This window comes from Archocentrus centrarchus, chromosome 15 (assembly GCF_007364275.1).
Source record: "Archocentrus centrarchus isolate MPI-CPG fArcCen1 chromosome 15, fArcCen1, whole genome shotgun sequence".
NCBI classification, from domain to species: domain Eukaryota; kingdom Metazoa; phylum Chordata; class Actinopteri; order Cichliformes; family Cichlidae; genus Archocentrus; species Archocentrus centrarchus.
In genome coordinates this window covers 17,648,999-17,668,649 of record NC_044360.1, presented here as the reverse complement: position 1 = coordinate 17,668,649, position 19,651 = coordinate 17,648,999, and the positions used below count along the sequence as shown (strand labels likewise).

The 19,651-nt window shown below is 40.1% G+C and overlaps 2 protein-coding genes across 2 annotated transcripts; both read left to right on the top strand.

Moving 5' to 3' along the window:
- The first annotated feature begins 4,838 nt into the window (after positions 1 to 4,838).
- nkx2.3 (NK2 homeobox 3) lies at positions 4,839 to 7,739 on the top strand. The gene is made up of 2 exons (XM_030748476.1): positions 4,839 to 5,519; positions 6,431 to 7,739. The coding sequence occupies exons 1-2, from the start codon at positions 5,066 to 5,068 to the stop codon at positions 7,069 to 7,071; spliced, it is 1,095 nt and encodes a 364-aa protein (XP_030604336.1). The 5' UTR covers positions 4,839 to 5,065; the 3' UTR covers positions 7,072 to 7,739.
- Positions 7,740 to 10,332: 2,593 nt separating this feature from the next.
- On the top strand, positions 10,333 to 12,083 carry nkx3.3 (NK3 homeobox 3). Its single transcript, XM_030748573.1, has 2 exons — positions 10,333 to 10,749; positions 11,147 to 12,083. Exons 1-2 carry the CDS (start codon positions 10,497 to 10,499, stop codon positions 11,662 to 11,664), a joined length of 771 nt encoding a protein of 256 aa, XP_030604433.1. The 5' UTR covers positions 10,333 to 10,496; the 3' UTR covers positions 11,665 to 12,083.
- Positions 12,084 to 19,651: the final 7,568 nt, after the last annotated feature.

Sequence of the window (19,651 nt, the reverse complement as noted above, 5' to 3'; positions counted from 1 at the left end):
GGATGAGAAGCTACACACACCTGTATAACACAAAAAAGGCAAACTGCCAGCAGTTAGCTTAGCGCAATTGCTGGAAACAGATGAAAGCTAGCATGTGTCTAAGGGTACAGAAATTCACATCACTGAGCCACTGAGTACACCATGAATTCCTCTGTGTACCAAAGTATACAGCAGCAGCAAATCTACAACAGAATGGCCGAAAAAGAAAAAGATCAAGGTGTTGCAATGGCCCAGTCAAAGTTCAAGCCTCAGCCTGATTGAAATGGTGTGGAGGGACCTTAAGAGAGCGGCGCATAACCTGCACTGAAGCACTGTTTTAAAGAAGAGTGAGCCAAAATTTCTCCACAGCCATGTGAGAGCCTGATAAGGTCATACAGAAAACGATTACTTCAAGTTATTGCTGCTAAAGATGGTTCTACAAGCTACTGAATCACTGAGGGTGTACTTACTTTTTAATAGGGCTACATAGAGTCGTGTGAAAACTTTCTTTTTCACGTGACTGCATTTGGACTTTGTCCGAAAGAATATTAAAGAGGTCGGATAACATGATTGTGTCTCATTGTTTTTCACTGATTTGGCCTTCGAGCTGGGTGGAACCTCAAACACAAGGCCTGCACTGTGTTGTTCTACTTGATTGATTTTGTCTTTTGACCAACTCAAGCACTTCAGCTTTATACAAATATGCATGCTAAGACACAAAGACAGGAAGTGGAAGACTCATGTCTGATTTTTTTTTTTTACCCCAACTGCTTGCTTTTTGTCCGCATTAAGTAAACAGACTCAAAATAACAAGTGAAAAAGGAACCAAACTTTGTCTATCGTGATTTCTTATTACACTGTATATATTGAATCTACATGGTGAGACCATCTGATTTCATTCTCCCTTTTGCAGGGAGGTCAAAGTTCAGGGTCAGCTACAGTTGGGGCTTGTAGCAACGCTGTCCAATCTCTGTGAGCATCAGTATTGCCAAAACCCACTGGATACTGAAGCTGCATTGCTTGATATTCATTTATACAGTTAGTATTTACAAAAATGGGACTTTAATGATAGCTAGTCAGATATTTGCCAAAACAGTCTGTCACGTTGATAGAAATACCACCGTGGTTGCTGGACAGCCACTAATTTTTTTCTCTTAAGGATGTTTACCTCTGGAAGCCAGGATGCACGCATACTTTTATTTTATGGTAACATTGTCCTTCCCAAGAGAGCTATTACTGATTCAGCAAAGTTAGAGAGAGTTCCTCCAGCAGCAAGCTGAACTTGATTCAACCTTTTGATAATTTTTTAGAATTTTTCACCAGCTCTAGCCAAGTGGGACAGAGTATATAAGCAGCTAGAGGCACACACATCCTCTCAGTTGAAAGCCTGCCTCCCTGCACTGTCTTTATCTACATGGCCTGTGTGGCAGCAGAGAGGATAAGCATATTTAGGTTGCTTGTTTCCTCCCAAACTACATTCCCAACACCGTAGATCATAGATATTACAACCCTTACATCCCCCTGTTTGCACTCATATATACAAACACACACCTGCTGGTGCAAGGCTGCCTGGGAGGGAATTACAGCAGCCTAATTTATGAGGCCCGAGGGAGGGCAAAGGGCAGGGGATCCAGACTGGCCTGACCTCACTTCCTCCTTTCATGGTCTCTAAGTTAGGACTGTTATACACAGAACAAGGTTTTGGTTCTCAACAAATCACCCTCTCACAGTCTTTCAAACAAACCACCTAATTAGGGTATCTTTTTTCCTAACCTGGTTAACACAATGAGCCCTGAGGGACTGCTGCAACATGTAAGTTAACTATCATCATAGGCCTGCCATTGTGGACAATATGGCTCTTTCAGAGCCCAGAGTTAGTGGGTGAGAACAGGGTTTTGCTGAAAAATCTGGCCCTGCACGGGCTCGCCTTTGGCCTCCTCGTTTCCTCCAGTGAGAAGGTGCTGTCATCCGTCACTCGGTCCCAGGCAGGGGCACAATAGCACAGTCTGGGTCCTGGCTACTGACACCATCGCATGGGCTGCTGATAAGACTCACCTTCCGGGACCCAGAAGAACTGAGACATTACTGACACACAACGGTTTGGTCCACTGCCATTCTTACTGTTGACCATGAAATAAAAGGAAAAAGGAAAGTACTTTATGAGCTACATGAGGCGGACACACTCTGCTTGTATCTGCTCTTATAACCTTTTCAAGGTTTTTTGGTTTTTTAAAATGCATGGCCTCATTATTTATATATTACATGCCCTAATGCAAGACTGGGGGAAAGCTGTCACACCCAGTTATATAATCCTGTTGGACTCATGTACAACATGGAAAACAGATTGGGGAAACACACTTGAGCAAATCTATTTTCCTAAAGTAGCAATCTATTGTTGTTATTGGCTGATTAAGAGCACTTTGAGACAAATGGATAGTCACACTTGAGTTCTTTGTCACACACAGGCTGTTAATAATCACTTTCCATTGTAGGATTGCAAGTATTCTTCTGCAGAACTCTGTCAAGTCATAATACCAAACACCTATTCTGTAATAAATAAACTGTTATTGGAAGCGTTTTTTTTTTCTAATGCAGAGTTTACCACTGCCTTCATCCAATGAGACACAAATCGCTTCCCAAATAGTCATTTCATCAAACTTCAATTCTGTGCTCATGCACGGATCTTTTATCGTTAGAGAACAGCTCTGTATCCAAATGGTTTACTAATATTGTACACCTGCCCCTGTGAACCCAAGCGCTGCTTTAGTAAACGTTAGACTGCAAGAAATATGGAGATGAGGGGAAACAAGAAGAGACACGTTAAGCGCTGCTTGGCAAAACACTAACTTTGAAGAACTCACCAGAAAGTGAATTGTGCGGAGTGATTGAAATTTGACTCCCACAGAGGCAGAAAATAGTTTGGTTTTTTTTAAAGGTATTTTTCAAATTCCCTTTAAATTGTGTAAACTGTTGGGCCTCTGCAGGCCGTATCCGCGCTGACCTCTCCTGTGGGCTCGACCTTACCCGGGCTATCACGACGATTCTGAAATGAAGATGATGTATTGGAGACTCGCATTCACCACCGAACAGCTCCTTGACACTCTTTGGGAGTCTGGGTTTTGTTAAAGGCAGGAAACAGACTCTTCCGCTCCGTAAACACGCGTCTTCGCGGTGGCACGCGAAGACCACGATGATGGTCAGTTGAGGGCTTGAGAGGCTGTGCGCACATGCGCGCGTGTTTGAGGTCGAAAGCGTGGTAACTTGCGGCTCTGACCAGTGAGCCGTGCGGCTCCGAACTGCAGTGACTTTGTATAAAGAATACATTTTCAACCGCGTCTCATTTATGGTATTAATAATTTGCTCCTGAACACTTCAAACTGGACAAAACAGCCATTACGCATTTATTTCTATGTTTGGTCCGCTGTGACTGAATCATTGCACTCATTAAAAAGGAATGGGTAAATATTTGGGAAACAAACTGACCAGATTTACTGTCCTTTGGGTTGCTTTACGAGCTAATTCCATCTCATAAATTCCGCCTAACTCGCGCAAACTTCCACTGTGTAGAAATCACTTTTCCTTATTAGTAAATCTTGATAAATACTATAATGTATACCGTTTCCACTGTGTCCATGCGGGACTGAGCTGTGCATTATGGTAGAGCGCACAGAGACCTGCTGAGGCCTAAAAGGCTTCTTTTCTGCTCAGATTCAGTTCCACTCAAACAGTCCATTTTAAAAGACTAGCATCTTCATGGGGGGGTGGACGCCGTCCATTTCTAAACAGCGCCTTGTTGATGGTGAGCGGATGAGATTATGTGGACATGCTCCTCTTTTGTTTCCACACAGTTTGGGAGCAATGGGCCCTCATACCCTGGCGCCTGGACTTGGCCACAGATAGCCGACCAGGAGAGAGGTGTCCCGTTTCAGCGCGTTTGCCGATAAGCACACAGGTAACACTAAAAGAAAAGTTCAGTGTATTATTATCATCATCATCATCATTATTATTATTATTATTATTATTATTATTATTATTATTATTATTATTATTATTATTATTATGCAGCGTTATTCCGTTATTTTTCTTCCCTTTCCTTGTAGCGCTTGAAGCTCATACTTTCAGAGAAGCATATCATTTTTATTTATTTATATATCAAGGGTTTGGACTTTTTCTTTCTAGTGTCAAGGGAAGCCATTATCGCTGCCAGATTATTCGTGGCCATATCGTCCTAAAACTTTCTCAGATGAATAAGACGTAACTAAATCACAAGCGACTACAAAGCGCTGATCGTTCTTTATGCCTCTTACAGTTGCCAGAATTATCTTTTTTTCCACTCTCTCGTTATACGATCATATCCAAGGATTACCGAGACACGAAACAAAGACCTGCCTAATCTTTAAATCGCCAAATCTGCGACACTGTAGCACCATCAGACAAAGACAATAAATTTAGATGCCTTTTTTCCCAACGAAAATTAGGTTCTACCAAATTTCCCCCCTGTGGGCTATTTTAATTAAACCGTATAACATTATGCTTTGCCTAATTATTATTTTTTTTTTGTACAATTGCATGGCAGCGTCGGTGCTGTTTATTCTTAATGTATCTTGTTAGGAAAATAAAATGTATGCGATATAAAGTTCCTTACCTTTAAGAATATTTAACAGTCTGAGTGCAGTCGGTGGTGTCAATATATTTCATAAATTAGGAATAACTTCCTGACACATGTAGACTACACCTAAACACAGAGAGTGAGAGAGAGAGAGAGAGAGAGGGAGAGAGAGAGAGAGAGAGAGAGAGAGAGAGAGAGACCCCCCTATCAATCCCTCCCCCCGCTTCAGAACGTCACTGAGAGGGAGAGGACAGCATCTTGGCTGACCCTCTCTCTCTAGATAACTGAATTCAGCCGACCAAACAGGATCGACCTTTCTTTTTCTCTCTCAGGCTTCCAGCCACAGACACATATTCAGCTAAGAGGGATGTCACAGCTGAAAGAAAATCAGTCGTCTTCGGTGTGCATGAAAAACCAGCAGAGCGCGACCATTCTTCGGGTTTACGCACGCTGCATTTACTTCTTTGGCGCTTCCGGATGCGAATTGGTCCCATTCTTGGATTGTTAATCGTTGTAATTTGCCATCTGTTTCTTGTAATAATGATTCCTAGTCCGGTTATAAGTTCTTCCTCCACCCCTTTTTCTGTGAAGGACATTCTGAAGTTAGAGCTCCAACAACAATCTCAGCAGCAGCAGCTCCAGCTGATCTCCTGCTTCGGTCTCTCTGGTGCGCTCTCGCAGCCTGGAGCTTTATCAAATAAATCGTTCCGCTCTCATTCGCCGCCGTCCTGCATGCTAGCAGGCAGAGACACTCCAAGTCCCATCAGTTCCTGCCTGTCGGAGAGCGAGGAGAGGATGGCGTACCTCAATACACTGAATGCGCAGGACCGGCTGACGGATTCCGGTATGCAGGTGGAGGTATTCCGTAATATCGGGCAGACCCACTCTGCAGACCTCCGGCCGGAGATAGAGCAGGACAAGCATGACAGCAGTGAGTACACGAGCTATTGAAGTGAGTTCCTCTCACTTCAGTAGATGGTAACTGTATGAAGAAAAAACAACACGGACGAAAATGCCAAAGGAGAAAATGATAAAAAAAAAAAAAAAAAATCATAAAATTTGCCTACGTGACAAAAACATGATTCGTCTAATCTGATATGAATAGAAATTTCTGGAGAAACTTTCCGTGCGATATTTGTCGATTTGTGTTTAAGTAGATTACCTGATGCACACAGAGAAAATAGGCCCCAGGTGAATAATATACATAATATAGCATTACATAATAGGAGCAAACAATTGACACCAAAGAATAAGGATTATTATTTCATACTATTCAATAGCTGCCAATTATCTGAGCATACTTGGCAGGGATTTAAGTGTTTACATTTGCAGCCTGCTGATTTACGTGTGCTGAACAAGTCACAGAATGACGAGAAGTACTAAACTGATGGTCACAATTCCCAAAACTGATCCAAATTAGTGAGAATTTAATAGTCACAGACACTATCATAATTCTAAAATAAACTATATTTTACTCTCATCTGTGTTTTTCAAATATATATCTAAAAAATAATGTTTAGTTAATGTTCGTATATAAAATGACATCATTATTAGGGAGACGTAGGTTTCAATCCAGCCCATTTCCACTCCAAATTAAAACATTTAAATTCCAAAACTTTTGAAAGTATTTTATTTATAATTTAATTTAGTGCATTATTTTAATAGTGAGCAACATATTTTTTTGCTTCAGCTTCTGTTTAAGGAAAATATATATACAATTTTAAATATGAATAGCGGAGGGCGGAGAGGGTAAATCTTAGACAGATGAGTAAATACTTGAACATACATCATACGACGTCATGTCAGCTCTGACATATAAGTAAAATTTTCTTCTTCCTGCAGATAGCTGCGGTGTCATGCCGGGTGAGTGTGAGGATCCAGACTCGGAGAAGCCAGCCACCAAGCAGCAGAGGACCAGGCGGAAACCCCGCGTCCTCTTCTCCCAGGCTCAGGTGTTTGAGTTGGAGAGGCGCTTCAAGCAGCAGCGTTACTTGTCCGCCCCGGAGAGAGAGCACTTGGCCAGCTCCCTGAAACTCACCTCCACCCAGGTCAAGATCTGGTTCCAGAACAGGAGGTACAAATGCAAGAGGCAGCGGCAGGACAAGACTCTGGAGATCGCAGGTCATCATCACCATCACCACCCACCACCGCCGCCAAGGAGGGTGGCTGTGCCGGTTCTCGTCCGAGATGGGAGGCCTTGTCTCGCTGGATCTCAGAACTATAACCCCCCTTACACTGTCGGAGCTCCCAACGCGTACAGCTACAACGGCTATCCAGCCTACAGCTATAACAACACAGTGTATACTAACACTTACTCTTGTACTTATTCTAGTTTCCCTTCTCTCCCGCCCAGCAACGCCTCCGCTAATGCTTTCATGAACGTGAATTTGGGAAACATTAGCGCACAGACGCAAAGCCAGACTCCCCAGGGACCAACTGTCACATCCTGCCAAGGAGCTCTGCAGGGCATCCGGGCATGGTAGCGCCGTCTTTGGGCACAACAAAAAACCTGTCTGGATGGATAGACTCGTGCATGAAACCCTCTTCAACTAATGCCGTGAAACCACAATTTAAAATTCCATAAAACATTACGGAAAGTAGGAGTCAGTTGGTTCTTACTCCACAGGCATATGAAGAAAAACTGACTGAAATAAAGGACATCTATTATGGACCCTTTTTTTCCCGTCTGAGCCACAGTGTTTAAAAAAACCTATTGAAGCTGTTGCGTTATGATTAAAATAAATGTTGCAGATTAGCTAAAACTATGCTTAGTGGTTCAAAATTGATATATATTGTGCTTAAGAGAATAAAGGGAAATTGTAAAGCTGTTTTCGTTTACGCAGAGGCATGGATTTTATGAATAAGATGCAGCCTTTGGATCCACAAAGTTGCAAGAAAGTAACGTGATCTTAAGTATCGTACAATTCAGTATTATTCTTATTAAGCCTTTCCCCCTCTTTTTTTTATTTGTGTGACTTGGGTTTGACCTTTACGCTTTGTTTTTAATTCTAAAACTAAGTGGGTGACACTGAAAGCCAATGACCTGATAAAAGGGCGTTCTAATAAGGCTGTTTCTGGGCTCAAGTTAAAACCACATAACGATGCAAATTATCAGTGATGGTGAAATTAAAGTTTATAATAACCATCATGGCACGAATGACTGAATTGTACTGTGTGCTTCTATGCGTGTATCTGCTGTTTTTTTTTCTTTTTCTTTCTTTCTTTCTTTTTTTTTTGAATGATGTTGTTGAGTGAGGTTTAGTCCAACATTTCTTATCAAGCCAAGAAAACTTTTTTTTTTCTTTTTTTTTTCTGTGAGAAAGCTTGCAGTAGAGACAAGAACCAGAAACAGTGAGAATTTAAAGGCGAGCTAATGTCCGGTCAGGATTCAGAGATGGACATTAACCAGACGGCTATCATCCCACAGAGCATATAAACGAGCAGAGCATCGGAGGATGATAAATATAGTTAGGACATCTCTTATTTTGCTGAAGGGTCTAATAATAATAATAATAATAATAATAATAATAATAAAAATAATAATAATAATAATAGATTAAAAGAAATTACCTACAAATGTGCCAGATTTATAATGATAATAATATCATAATTACATAATAGATACTCATTTACACTCACTCTCAGTGAGGCAAACCTAGGCTCGCACATACATTCTCCTTCTCACACACAGACACACACACTGTTGTTTAGAGATGGACTTAAGCAAACCCCTTTACCCACCAGGCACGGTCGAATACCCTGACGCTATTAAAGGAGATAAATGGCAAAGTAAACAGCGTGTTTGTCTCCCCTGATAGCCTCACTGGCCACTTCCCCTGGCTACCGCACTGCCGGTAGGACATACCTGGTGTCAGCTCTAAGTGCTGTAGAGTCACTAGTGTAAATAGAGCTGGCGACAGGGCGGCGATGCCTGAGGACGCGGCTTGGCCACGGCTTCTCTGACAGGCACTACTGCGATCGCTATCTTCTGCTTCCAAAGATAGCAGCTCAGCGACTCATCGCTCCGCTATAGGCGCGGAGTTTCCTAAAACAAAGTGTCCAGTGGCAGCCACTCAAGGAGCTCACAATAGAACCAAGGCCCAAATATAGAGAAGGAAAAAGTGCGCGGAGGAGCGGGAATATGGTCTCAGATGGAGAAGGAAATATTTTCCTGTCCGTAGCGCAATAAGCGTTAATATCACCGAGTATATTGTAATAGGAAATTCAATGTAAAGGTTAAAAAAATAATAAAAATTTCACCTTGATTTGACTGATGAAGCCAGCTGATTAAAAAAACACAAAAGCGTTCTGCTCTTTCTTTGTGTTTGCACAATAAGCTAAATCTTCTTAAAAATACGTATTTCTGTGGAGCACATTCACTTGGGGAATTTCAGCGCGTGTTTGTCTCACTGGACAAAGGAAAGTAAGATGATGATTTTATTTGTTATGAAGGAAACGTGTGCCCGGGAAAGGTGCTTTATCCCCTAATTATAATCAAGACACCATTTATACTAGACCATTTATGCCAAGTGCGTTATTAAGTAATAAGCTGCACTCCCATGCAAATATATTGAATTTAGATGTTACATTTTGCAACTGTGAAATGACGTCTTGTGGTTTGAGCACAGGAAACTGTGCTAGAATTTTAATTTATCCCTTCCAGACACTTAAAAACACGCTGCAGGTGATTTGACTCTGTGATAAAAAGAGAGATTTTACTTTAATTAAGAGAAAGGAAACAAAACAACACAGAGGAAGCAGGTCGCCGCATCTGTCAGCACATCTCCTCCTGTGAAGGGCAGGCCTGATTATGTAAACTTAGTCTTTATGGGCGAGGCCGCGAGTGCGTAGTTCTCTTTTATTTTGACTCACATGTAACTTTGAAAAACCAAGAATCACGTCCACACGGCGGCGCTAGACACCTGCTCGAGCAGCAAGGCAGAACCAGAAGTCCATCTTCACACCGGACTGAAGATGAGTTTTTATTATTAAAAGTTTAAAGCTGCAGGTCTGTAAAAATGAAAACGCGCACAATTTTAGGAGCCACTGCTATAATTGACAATTATAAAGAATTATAGATGTTCAATTCTATTAAGGCCAAATAACGGATGGAAGAAAATTAAAACCAGAAAAGCCCCTTTCAGAGTACCGTAGAATAAAGTGGAAAGTAAAATTACATTTTCAGAAGAGTTACACCTGGTTTTAAAATATAAATTATTGTATTGTGCAGTGCTTTAAAACCAAACTCAGGTAAAAAAACAGATATGAGCGACACTTTTACGCACGCTTAGTAAACCTGAAGCATCGTTTTTTCACACATGTAGGTGACATCTGATAGTTGATAAACACAAAGGGAGCAGCTGAAAGAAGAAGAAGAAACTGGTAAACAAACAGAGCAGCTCTATGTGCAAGAATAGTCGAAAACATCCACTCATGAGTCTGACTCGTGTCTAACATCAGATAGGCTGTTTCAAATGATCAGCTGGGTCTGATTAATTTCTTAGGTTCTGACAAATTAAACTAGATTGATATTTTTAAAATTAAATCATAGTTCTCATACCGAAAGCTAAGAAAGAAAAAAAAACATAGCCTGGAAAATCAGTGTCCGTCATCCTCCACTGACAGTGAGCAAACAGGACAGCGTTAAGCTGGGCGGTGCGAAGGAGGGACCAGCAGGCACAGATAACAGCCTATCACAGCTTAACTGGAGCTGCAGCTGAAATACTGCTTGACAGTCTTGACAGATCCTGATATAGACTGCTCATTAGCACATCGGACTGTTCACCGCAATTAAATTACAAAATAAAGAAAAGAGCGAATCGGTTGTGAGGGCTATTGGCGCATTTCTTGATGCCTTCCAAGAAATCGCGCGAGAGAGTGACTAAATACCCGAGTTCTTGTTTGAATTATGACATTAAGTTTTTCATCCTTTTCGATCAAAGACATCCTCACCGGACATGATGCCAGCGGCAAACCGGGCACCACGGAGGAGCTCTGCGCAACGAAGCGAAACAACACGTGCACCAGCTATGGTGACAAGGGAGCCATGGATGACAACCGCATCCACCCGGAGACACTTTCCCCTCATCCCAGCGTTAGAAACCTCCGATCGGATACCTACACAGAGGAGGACACAGGAGAAGAAACAGAGCTCATAGAAGGTAGGGTGTTTTCTTCACCTTTTAGGAACTTTAAAGAGCATATTAATTACATATTAGTTACATTAATATGTCATTTTTAGCAGTACAGTATAATTATTACTGTGTCGCAAGAATTTGTATTTATGTATTAATGTCCCACACTTTATTGTGTGAAAATAGCAGCTGGATCTGTAGAATCTGTGGGATTAAATTAGACTTGTTTAACCATTTATCTGGGTACATACATGAACTTTATTAGTACGAAAGCGATACAATAGGAAACCCTCATATTGGGCAGTATCAGCACCTTGTTGGAGTGACCTCTCAGCAAACACGTCACTGTGGCCTTGTGCTTTGTCACCTTGACCTGCAGAGAAAGCACGTTTAATTGTGGTCACGCGTTTCTATTGGATTTCAGTTGCTGCAGATCAGTGTGAGGAGCAGGGTGAACAGCAGAAAAGACCGCAGTGCGAGAATGCGGAGGAGGAGGGATGTCGAGGGGAGACGTCCAGCTGTTCGTCGGATGGGCCGCAGTGCAGGCCCGGTACAAAGAAACGCTCCAGGTCGGCCTTCTCTCACGCGCAAGTCCACGAGCTGGAGCGCCGCTTTAGCACTCAGAGGTATCTTTCAGGTCCCGAACGGGCCGATTTGGCAGGAGCCTTGAAACTTACTGAGACGCAGGTGAAAATCTGGTTCCAAAACAGAAGATATAAAACCAAACGGCGCCTGATGGCGACCGAGCTGGCCTTGTGCAGCTCCCCAAAGAAAGTGGCAGTTAAAGTTCTGGTGAGGGACGATCAAAAGCAATGTCATCAGGGGATTGGAGTGCATATCCCCGTGACTGCGCCACTGTACCGGGGCTACCACCCATACCTGCACTACTACTACCACCAACCCTGGAGCATGGACAACATGTTTTGTAGAGGGATGCTTTGAGGCTCTTTGGTTGAACTGTGTTCAAGTTTCAATTCAAATACAAGGTATCTGCTTTCTAGGAGGTTTCTGCTCACTCGCTGGATTTTGTGACGCACGGGACATTTTAATATACGGAAAATCCTCTCGACGCATTTTGTTTTTAAATCGGAATGAACTCAATATGCAAGTGATTTTCAGTTACAGTTAGTTTAATATTTTGTAACTATTTACAAGTAAAAAATAACAATTGTAAAGGGAAAAACTACTGACTTCTTCAAGCATCTTTAGTGCCAGGTAGTGTTTTGTTTTTTCAGGATCATGACTTTTAAACCTTTCTTACGTTAAAAAAGTTGACTCCAGTGTTTACTTTATGAATTTTATTTCAAACTTAAGGTGCTGTAAAAAAAAAAAAAAAAAATTAAATAAATTGATTGAAAGAATAAAAACGATTACGGCCGGTGGGGGACGTCACAAAATGTGAACTTTGCTGAGTGGAGTCTGGAAGAAAACAGAAAGATAACTACAAAATTATATTTCAACATTATCCCGTGGCATTAATAAAATAAAAATAAAGGAAATAAAATAAAATAAAGCCAATTATCACGAAAGTTTAACCGTCTTTTTTTTTTTGTGGGGAAATAATTCTATAAAAATAATTATTTCTCTCATCACACTAAATATATTCTTTACCCTAAGTCAGTTCTTTTTTCTCTGCCTTCTGCGTCATAAAAACACAAAGTTTGTAACAGATTTGTAGATCACTCATTTCTGTCTCCTATTGCATAATTTTGGAAAATAATGCACCATCATTTTTATATTCATCGTTGGAAAAGGTTGCACCAATGCAATGTGTCAAAATACAAATGATGTAGGTTTTGTTGTCATTAAAGGAAACAAAACAAAACAATCTCATATTTGACCCTTTACCTTTACTATAGTGTCAGATGGTGCATAATATTGAAAAGCATTGGAGAAATTTAAAGGTGGTATTTAATGGAGTCATCTCTGCAGTATCTTAAAACTGAGTGCTGACTGGGTGCCTCACAAGTTCATAGGATGATATATATGGTGTTTTTTTTTCTTTTCTTTTTTTTCTCTTATGACTGCTAGCAACAGCCCATTGTAAGTGACTAGACAGAGCAGAAAGGAATCTGGAAGTTATACAAACCCAACAAGAGAAAGTAGCTTATCTTGATGTGCGAGAAGCTTGACCGAGGCTGACCGACACTTTAAGTAGGCATTTATTTTATTTATGGGACGCCTTTATTGATCATGAAACTCAACATTAACACCTGCAAGGAGATGTTCTTATTTAACACGGTACTTTAGCAACAGATTACAAAGCAAATAGGGTTCTTGACACAAATGTACTTAGAACTTTCTAAATAAGCTATATTTCTGATAAATAAGCTATATTTTTTATGATTTTAAAGTGTCTGGAAAAGGATATCCATCTAGTTGTCTGATTACTGACTCTAACATTTCAGCACCACGCAAACTTTTACATGATATTTAGAAGGAGAATCTTTGCACTTGTTTTATTTTAAAATAGGTCTTTTTTTGTATGTGTGTAAGGACTCCTGCATAGGGTTGCTCTCTACAATGTGCTGCATGAGCCAGAGAGGCTCAATAGACCATGAAGATGTTGCACCATCCAGCCAGACTGCACAAGACAGTGCACATTAATCATGCTTTACTGAAAAGACTACACCCTCATCTTGAAGGAAACACACAGTGCTCGCACTGCACAGGAAAATGAAAAACATAATTCTTGTACAAGGGGACCACTATTTTGGTTTGGTTTTTAACTGATTACATTCACCAGCCAGAGGGAGTTAACGCCCAGGGATGTATTATTTAAAAGTAGCCTGCAGACAGTGGGAAGGGCAGGATGCACAGATAAAATAATTACTCGTCAGCAAAAAATTTTGGGAAAATTTTTGTGCAGCATGTTTACTCTGATACTAAAAGGTACAAAAGGTTTGCAAGCTCTCAAAAGCATGGTATTGTTTTGTGTGTTCAAGCCCAAACATTATTATTATTATGATAATACAATATTAAAGAGGCCGTGACATTAAAGAACTGGGATGTAAAATAGGTGCTTCAGCTTCCCCTTTCCTGACACAGGCTGCTTTGGCATAGATGATCACCTTTTGCTGCACTCTGGCTCCAACCCAAACCCCATCTATCTCTTATATCAAAACACCACTTCAGACTATAGTAAGTGGTTGGCACTGTGTGCAGCAGGTTTTGGGGTGGGAGGAATAACACATCTTCTTTTGAATGTCCAATTATAACTCACCAATAAATTATTTTCATTTGCACATATTTGCTTTTGTAGACTTAAAAAAACAAAACTTTACAGCAGAAAAGGTCACGGCGTTATGTTGTTGCTCCATGGTACGCCGCTTTCTATGTGCTCTGATTATTCACATTGTGCTGGTGAATAGTTGGACTAGTCAGTTCTTTCTGCCGTGACAAGATAAGACTTTTTTCTTTTCTGTGATGTGTCACACTCATCTAAATTTCCACAGACACAAAAAAAAAGAACAGTGAAAAGGAGACTGTGACAAAGGATAAGTTTAAAGTCATACATGACCTTAGACCTTAAATGTATAATGAGCACTTGGTTTTCGGCAGTGTTACGTGGCCTTTATCTGTCTGAGTAAACTACGCTTAACCAGCTAAATTGTAAATTTACTTTAAGGCAGTCAGTTTTAATGAAACTGTCCTGATCAAACTAACTGTTGAACTGCATTATAATAAAAAGTTTAATCACGGAGATTAGAAAACCAGCCAGTAAACCACTCTCTATAAATGCAAAACTAAACATGAACGCATCTACCATCTCTATTTGCATTAAAAAGACATGAAAATTATGTACCAAAATTAGAATGTTAGGCCAGTGTTAGGGAAATCTGATGTTATTTGCACCAGATTAGCATTTTAACAATTACTGGAATGGCACTGCCAGGAGATTTTGGGTTTATGGTGACATGTCTAATGCAAACTTTATGTCCCACTCAGACTTAACTTTAATAACTGGACTTTGTCTAGCTTTGTCAGGTCAGTTCAGTGGTTCTGTATTTAATAAGATTACATTTCTATGTACAGTAGTAATTACAAAAATACTGTTATTTATGGAAATGGGATGTCTTTTATATTGCTCTTTTCTTGTTTTACTGACTAGTCAATGTGCCTTAGACGGCAAGTCACATTTCATCATATTTAACCTATCTATATATGTAACCTAACATGTGTGTCTTTGAATTGTGGGAGGAAGCTGGAGTTGTGCAAACACAAAAAAGTGTGAGGCGACAGTGTTAGACACCGCACTGCAACATCATACCTAGCAAGAATATTTCAGCAACACACTCAAGAGTATGTTACTGAAATATCCTTGGCATGATGTTCTTCCAATAATAATGCATCTTTCTGTTTTATTTTGTGAGTGTGTACTAATTACATTCAGGTCTGTGGTTTTCCTGCAGCTTTTTGGTAAGTGGAATAAGGGCTGTACCATGTCATATCACATGCGATAATACCAGTATAGATTTTTATGTGATGTAAAAAATTAATGTTGTGATATCATTGCTATAACAATGCTGTGCATTTACATTCCTTATTGCATGTAAGAACAAGATAAGCCCAGGCAGCTCTGACAGCATGAGCTGTATGTCAGCCATCAATGACAATTTAGTACGTAAACAGGGAGCTACTTCAACAACCTCCAACAAAACACAGTACTTTGCAAAATGCAAGAATTAAAGGTGGAAGCAACAAACAGGTTTCAACGCTCGAGGCAAAAACTCTCAGTTGAGTAAAAACAGGCATCAAGCCTGTAACCCACTGACGTCACTAAACTTTGGATACTTCTTTTGTGATGCTTTTCCAGGTTTTCCCTGCAGCCTCTTTCAGTTGTCGTTTGTTTGGGGGGGGGGGTTACTCCCTTCAGTCACCTATTTAGCAGGTAAAATGCTCTATAGGGTCTGGAGATTGACTGGGCCAGTCTAAAACCTCCCACTTCCTGCCCCTGATGAAGTCCTTTGTAATTTTGGCGGTGTGTTGTGGGTCACTATCTTGCTACATGATGAAGGATCTCCCAATTAGTTTGGCTGCATCTTCCATTAAATTGACACACAAAATGTTTCTGTAGAATTTTGAGTTCATTGCACTGCTGCCACCATGCATGACATCATCAATGAAGATTAATGAGTCTGTCCCAGGAGAAGCCATGCAAGCCCACGCCATGACATTATCCCAACTGTGTTTCACAGATGAGCTCGTATGTTTGGGATCATGAGCAGATCCTTTCTTTCTCCAAACCTTAGCCTTTCCATCACTTTGGTAAAGGTTAATCTTTGTCTCATCAGTCCATAAAACTTTGTCTCAGAGTTTCTGAGGCTTGTCTTTGCACTTCTTGGCAAATTCCAGCCAGGCCTTCCTGTTCTTCTTGCTAATTAGTGAATTACATCTTCTGGTGAAGCCTCTGTACTTTTGTTCATGAAGTCTTCTGCAAACATTGTAATACCTTCATGTCTGCCCTCTGGAGGTTGTTGCTGATGTCACTAACAGTTGTTTTAGGCTCTTTCTTTACAGTACTTACTGTGTACAGTACTTTCTGTCATCAACTGCTGTTGTTTTCCTTGGTCTACCTGTTTGACATCTGTTACTTAGTACACCAGTGACAACTTTCTTCAGGATATTCCAAACGGTTGTACTGTGTGTGGCCAGTGTTTGTGCAATGGCTCTGATTGATTTTCCATCTCTTTTCAGCTTCACAGTTGCTTGTTTTTCACCCATCGACAGCTCTCTGGTTTTCAGAGGTGGCAAAAGTACAGACATTCTGTACTTAAGTAGAAGTACAGATACTTGTGTTAAATAATACTCTGGTAAGAACTGAAGTACTGATTCAACTTCTTTACTCAAGTAAAAGTGGAAAAGGTAAGGGAAGTGTACTCAGAGTAAAAAAGTAAAAGTAGCTCACTGAAGGACATTTATACCAGCTATTTTTGTGTAAAGCTATCTGAACCCACTATATTAATATAATAAAATGGTATAAACTGAGAATACAAACATTATTCCAACCTAAATTCTAATGAATGGACTCAGGTAGTCTGCCTCCACACATAAACACAAATATTAGCAAATATTAGTACAGTCAGGGGTGAAAGTGGGGGAACTCTAAGATCAGTTAGTGGGGAAAAGAATTAATCATTTCTACTGTGTGCTCCAGTAGATTTTCTTTGGGTACAGGCTGTGATCACTGACATGTGCAGCTGCTGCTCCGAGGTTTACTGCTCTTGGTGGATGAACTGAATACAACAAGATGTAATCCAGTATTTCACATGCGATCTTGGCTGATTTCCATTCCCTACTCTGACAGTCTACTGTTTGTATAAAGGCTGAATTCAATGAATGAATCAAAGCTCAAATTCAAACTCATTTCTGCTACACTTGATGTACCAAACCATACTCTGACCATGAGCACAGACAGTGTGCACCAGTCCAACACAGATCTTTACTGTAAATACAGTACAGCAAACTAACCTGTTTATCCTGCATTAAACTGCAGTATTTTCACGCAGCCTTTGAATAACAAAAAAAGTTAGCGTACTTCAGTTTGTTTACAGGACATTTCACAATATGAAAAAAACATAACTTCACATCATATAAGATTAATATCTGATTTTTTTTTTTTTAAATGAGGACATTACATGTAGGCTTTAAATTTATAGTTTATCAGATGTCACTTTGCAGTCCTTACATTTAGATCTAACCTCTCTGCTTCCATCTTTCTCCATCTCTGAGTCAACTTCTCTCTCATTCTGGGAAATACAGCATTTGGACCTTTAGCTCGCAGACACACTGTGTGACAAACTGCACACAAACGATTTCATGTTTGCTGATAATTGTTGAGTGGATAGAAGTACAGCCCTATAAATGATGCATAAATTATATGGTCTTGCCTCTTTCATCATTTCATGTATGTGATAAGCTCTGGGGATGGAGGATACTCCAGTAGGATTGTGTTTTGTATGTTATAGTTCCTTCATTTAGGCTCAGATCGGTTTAATGTTTGAAGGTGTGCAGTGACCGGAAATAAAAACTTCCCTCTGTTTTGAAAATGTAAGGACTAGAAAGTACAGATATTTGTGTTAAAATGTAGGGAGTAAAAGTAAAAAGTTGTCAGAAAAATAGATACTCAAATAAAGTACAGATACCTGAAAAATCTACTTAAGTACAGTAACGAAGTATTTGTACTTTGTTACTTCCCACCTCTGCTGGTTTTTATGTTGGTTAGACAAAAGGTGGTAGCATCTGAACTGTTTATCAGATCCAGATGGAAATACCTGGAAATAAAAGCGGAGATGTTGATCTTTTGTCTCATATTTTTTGATGTCAAACCCAAATGATTTCAGTCTACAGCAAAAATAAATGGATTGGCTTCACTGTTCCAATACTTTTGGAGAGGAGTGTAATTTTGAAGCTATATCACCCACACCTACATGGAATTGGCAAAATCCTGTGGAGGCTAGTGCCAAATCAGTACCACGTTAATGTTAACTGTAAAAAAAAGCGATAAAAATCATATGCATCAATAAAGCCACAAAGGCTTTATTGAGCGGGTGAACTGAACTTCTTGACTGTCTTTGTGGTGTTGGTGCCCTTTGGAACATTTTTAATGCATTTTCTGCAAATAATGGATTGCTATGTGGTTCAGCCAGCGCTAGAAGTCTTTGCAGTCTTTGTCCTAGAAGAATTTGCAGGTGATGTTTGTTTTTACATCAAGTCTGTGAAAGAGACATACATGAGTGTTTCAAATACACAGACTTTTGCTTGAGCAGGGCACCTGAGAAAATGTGCCAACTAATTTAGCATCTTTCTTTCTTTCTTTCTTGATCTGCTCTGGAGATCCTATTCAGGTAATTTATTTATATAGTGGCAAATCACAGCAACAGTCACCTCAAGGTGCTTAATACTGTAAGGTAAAGATCCTAAATTATTAGAGTGAAAACCCCAACAGTCTGTCGATCCCCTATGAGCAAGCACTAGGTGACAGTGGGAAGGAAACTCCCTTTTAATAGAACAAAATCTCTGGCAGAACAAGGCTCCTATCAACTGTATACAGTAGGTAGATCTCCTGATCGCTACAGATCTATGTGATGTATCCATTGGTAGCATCACATTGGTTACTCATCTTCAAGCATCTTAGAGCTCACATTTGTGACATCATACTGAAACTGGATGAGAAACTGAGGGACGCTGTACGCTCACATGGCAGCAACTTGTCAGCAGTTCAAGAGAATAGAGATGAAGTTCATCTGCAGGTTGAGACACTCACTGGAAAGCAGCTGCTTACATTTCCCAGTTATTTATTGTTCACATTGGAAAAAATAAAATATTTGGAGAGGTGTGACTTAACTTTGCTGCCCACACACACACACACACACACACACACACACACACACACACACACACACACACACACACACACACACACACACACACACACACACACACACACACACACACACACGGGACAACATGCAGCATTGCCAGTGCCTAATACCTGCATTGTAATATCAGCTCTGGGTATTGGGCTAGTTTTATTGACTTGTTTTTATTTTGCATGTTTATTTGTTTATCCTTATCCTTATTAACACAATAAAGATAAGTGATAATAAACACCTATCTTTATTAACACAATAAAGATAAGTGAAAATAAACACTTATCTTTATTAACACAATGAGACTGCTAACATTTTGAGTTGTCTGATAATGTGAATCCTTGTAAGTAAATATAAAAAAATCTCTCCAATCATCCAATCAGTTTGAGATGAACGTGACCTAAAGAGCAATTAACGTATGCTCTACTAATATCTTGCTTCCCATCAGTATAAACGTTTTCACTGAGAGAATGGATACCTAACAGTTTATTCAGTTAGCATTAAATTAAGAATTTTTGAGAGATTTTTGCTGAGCTGCACAACTGTCATCATGGCAT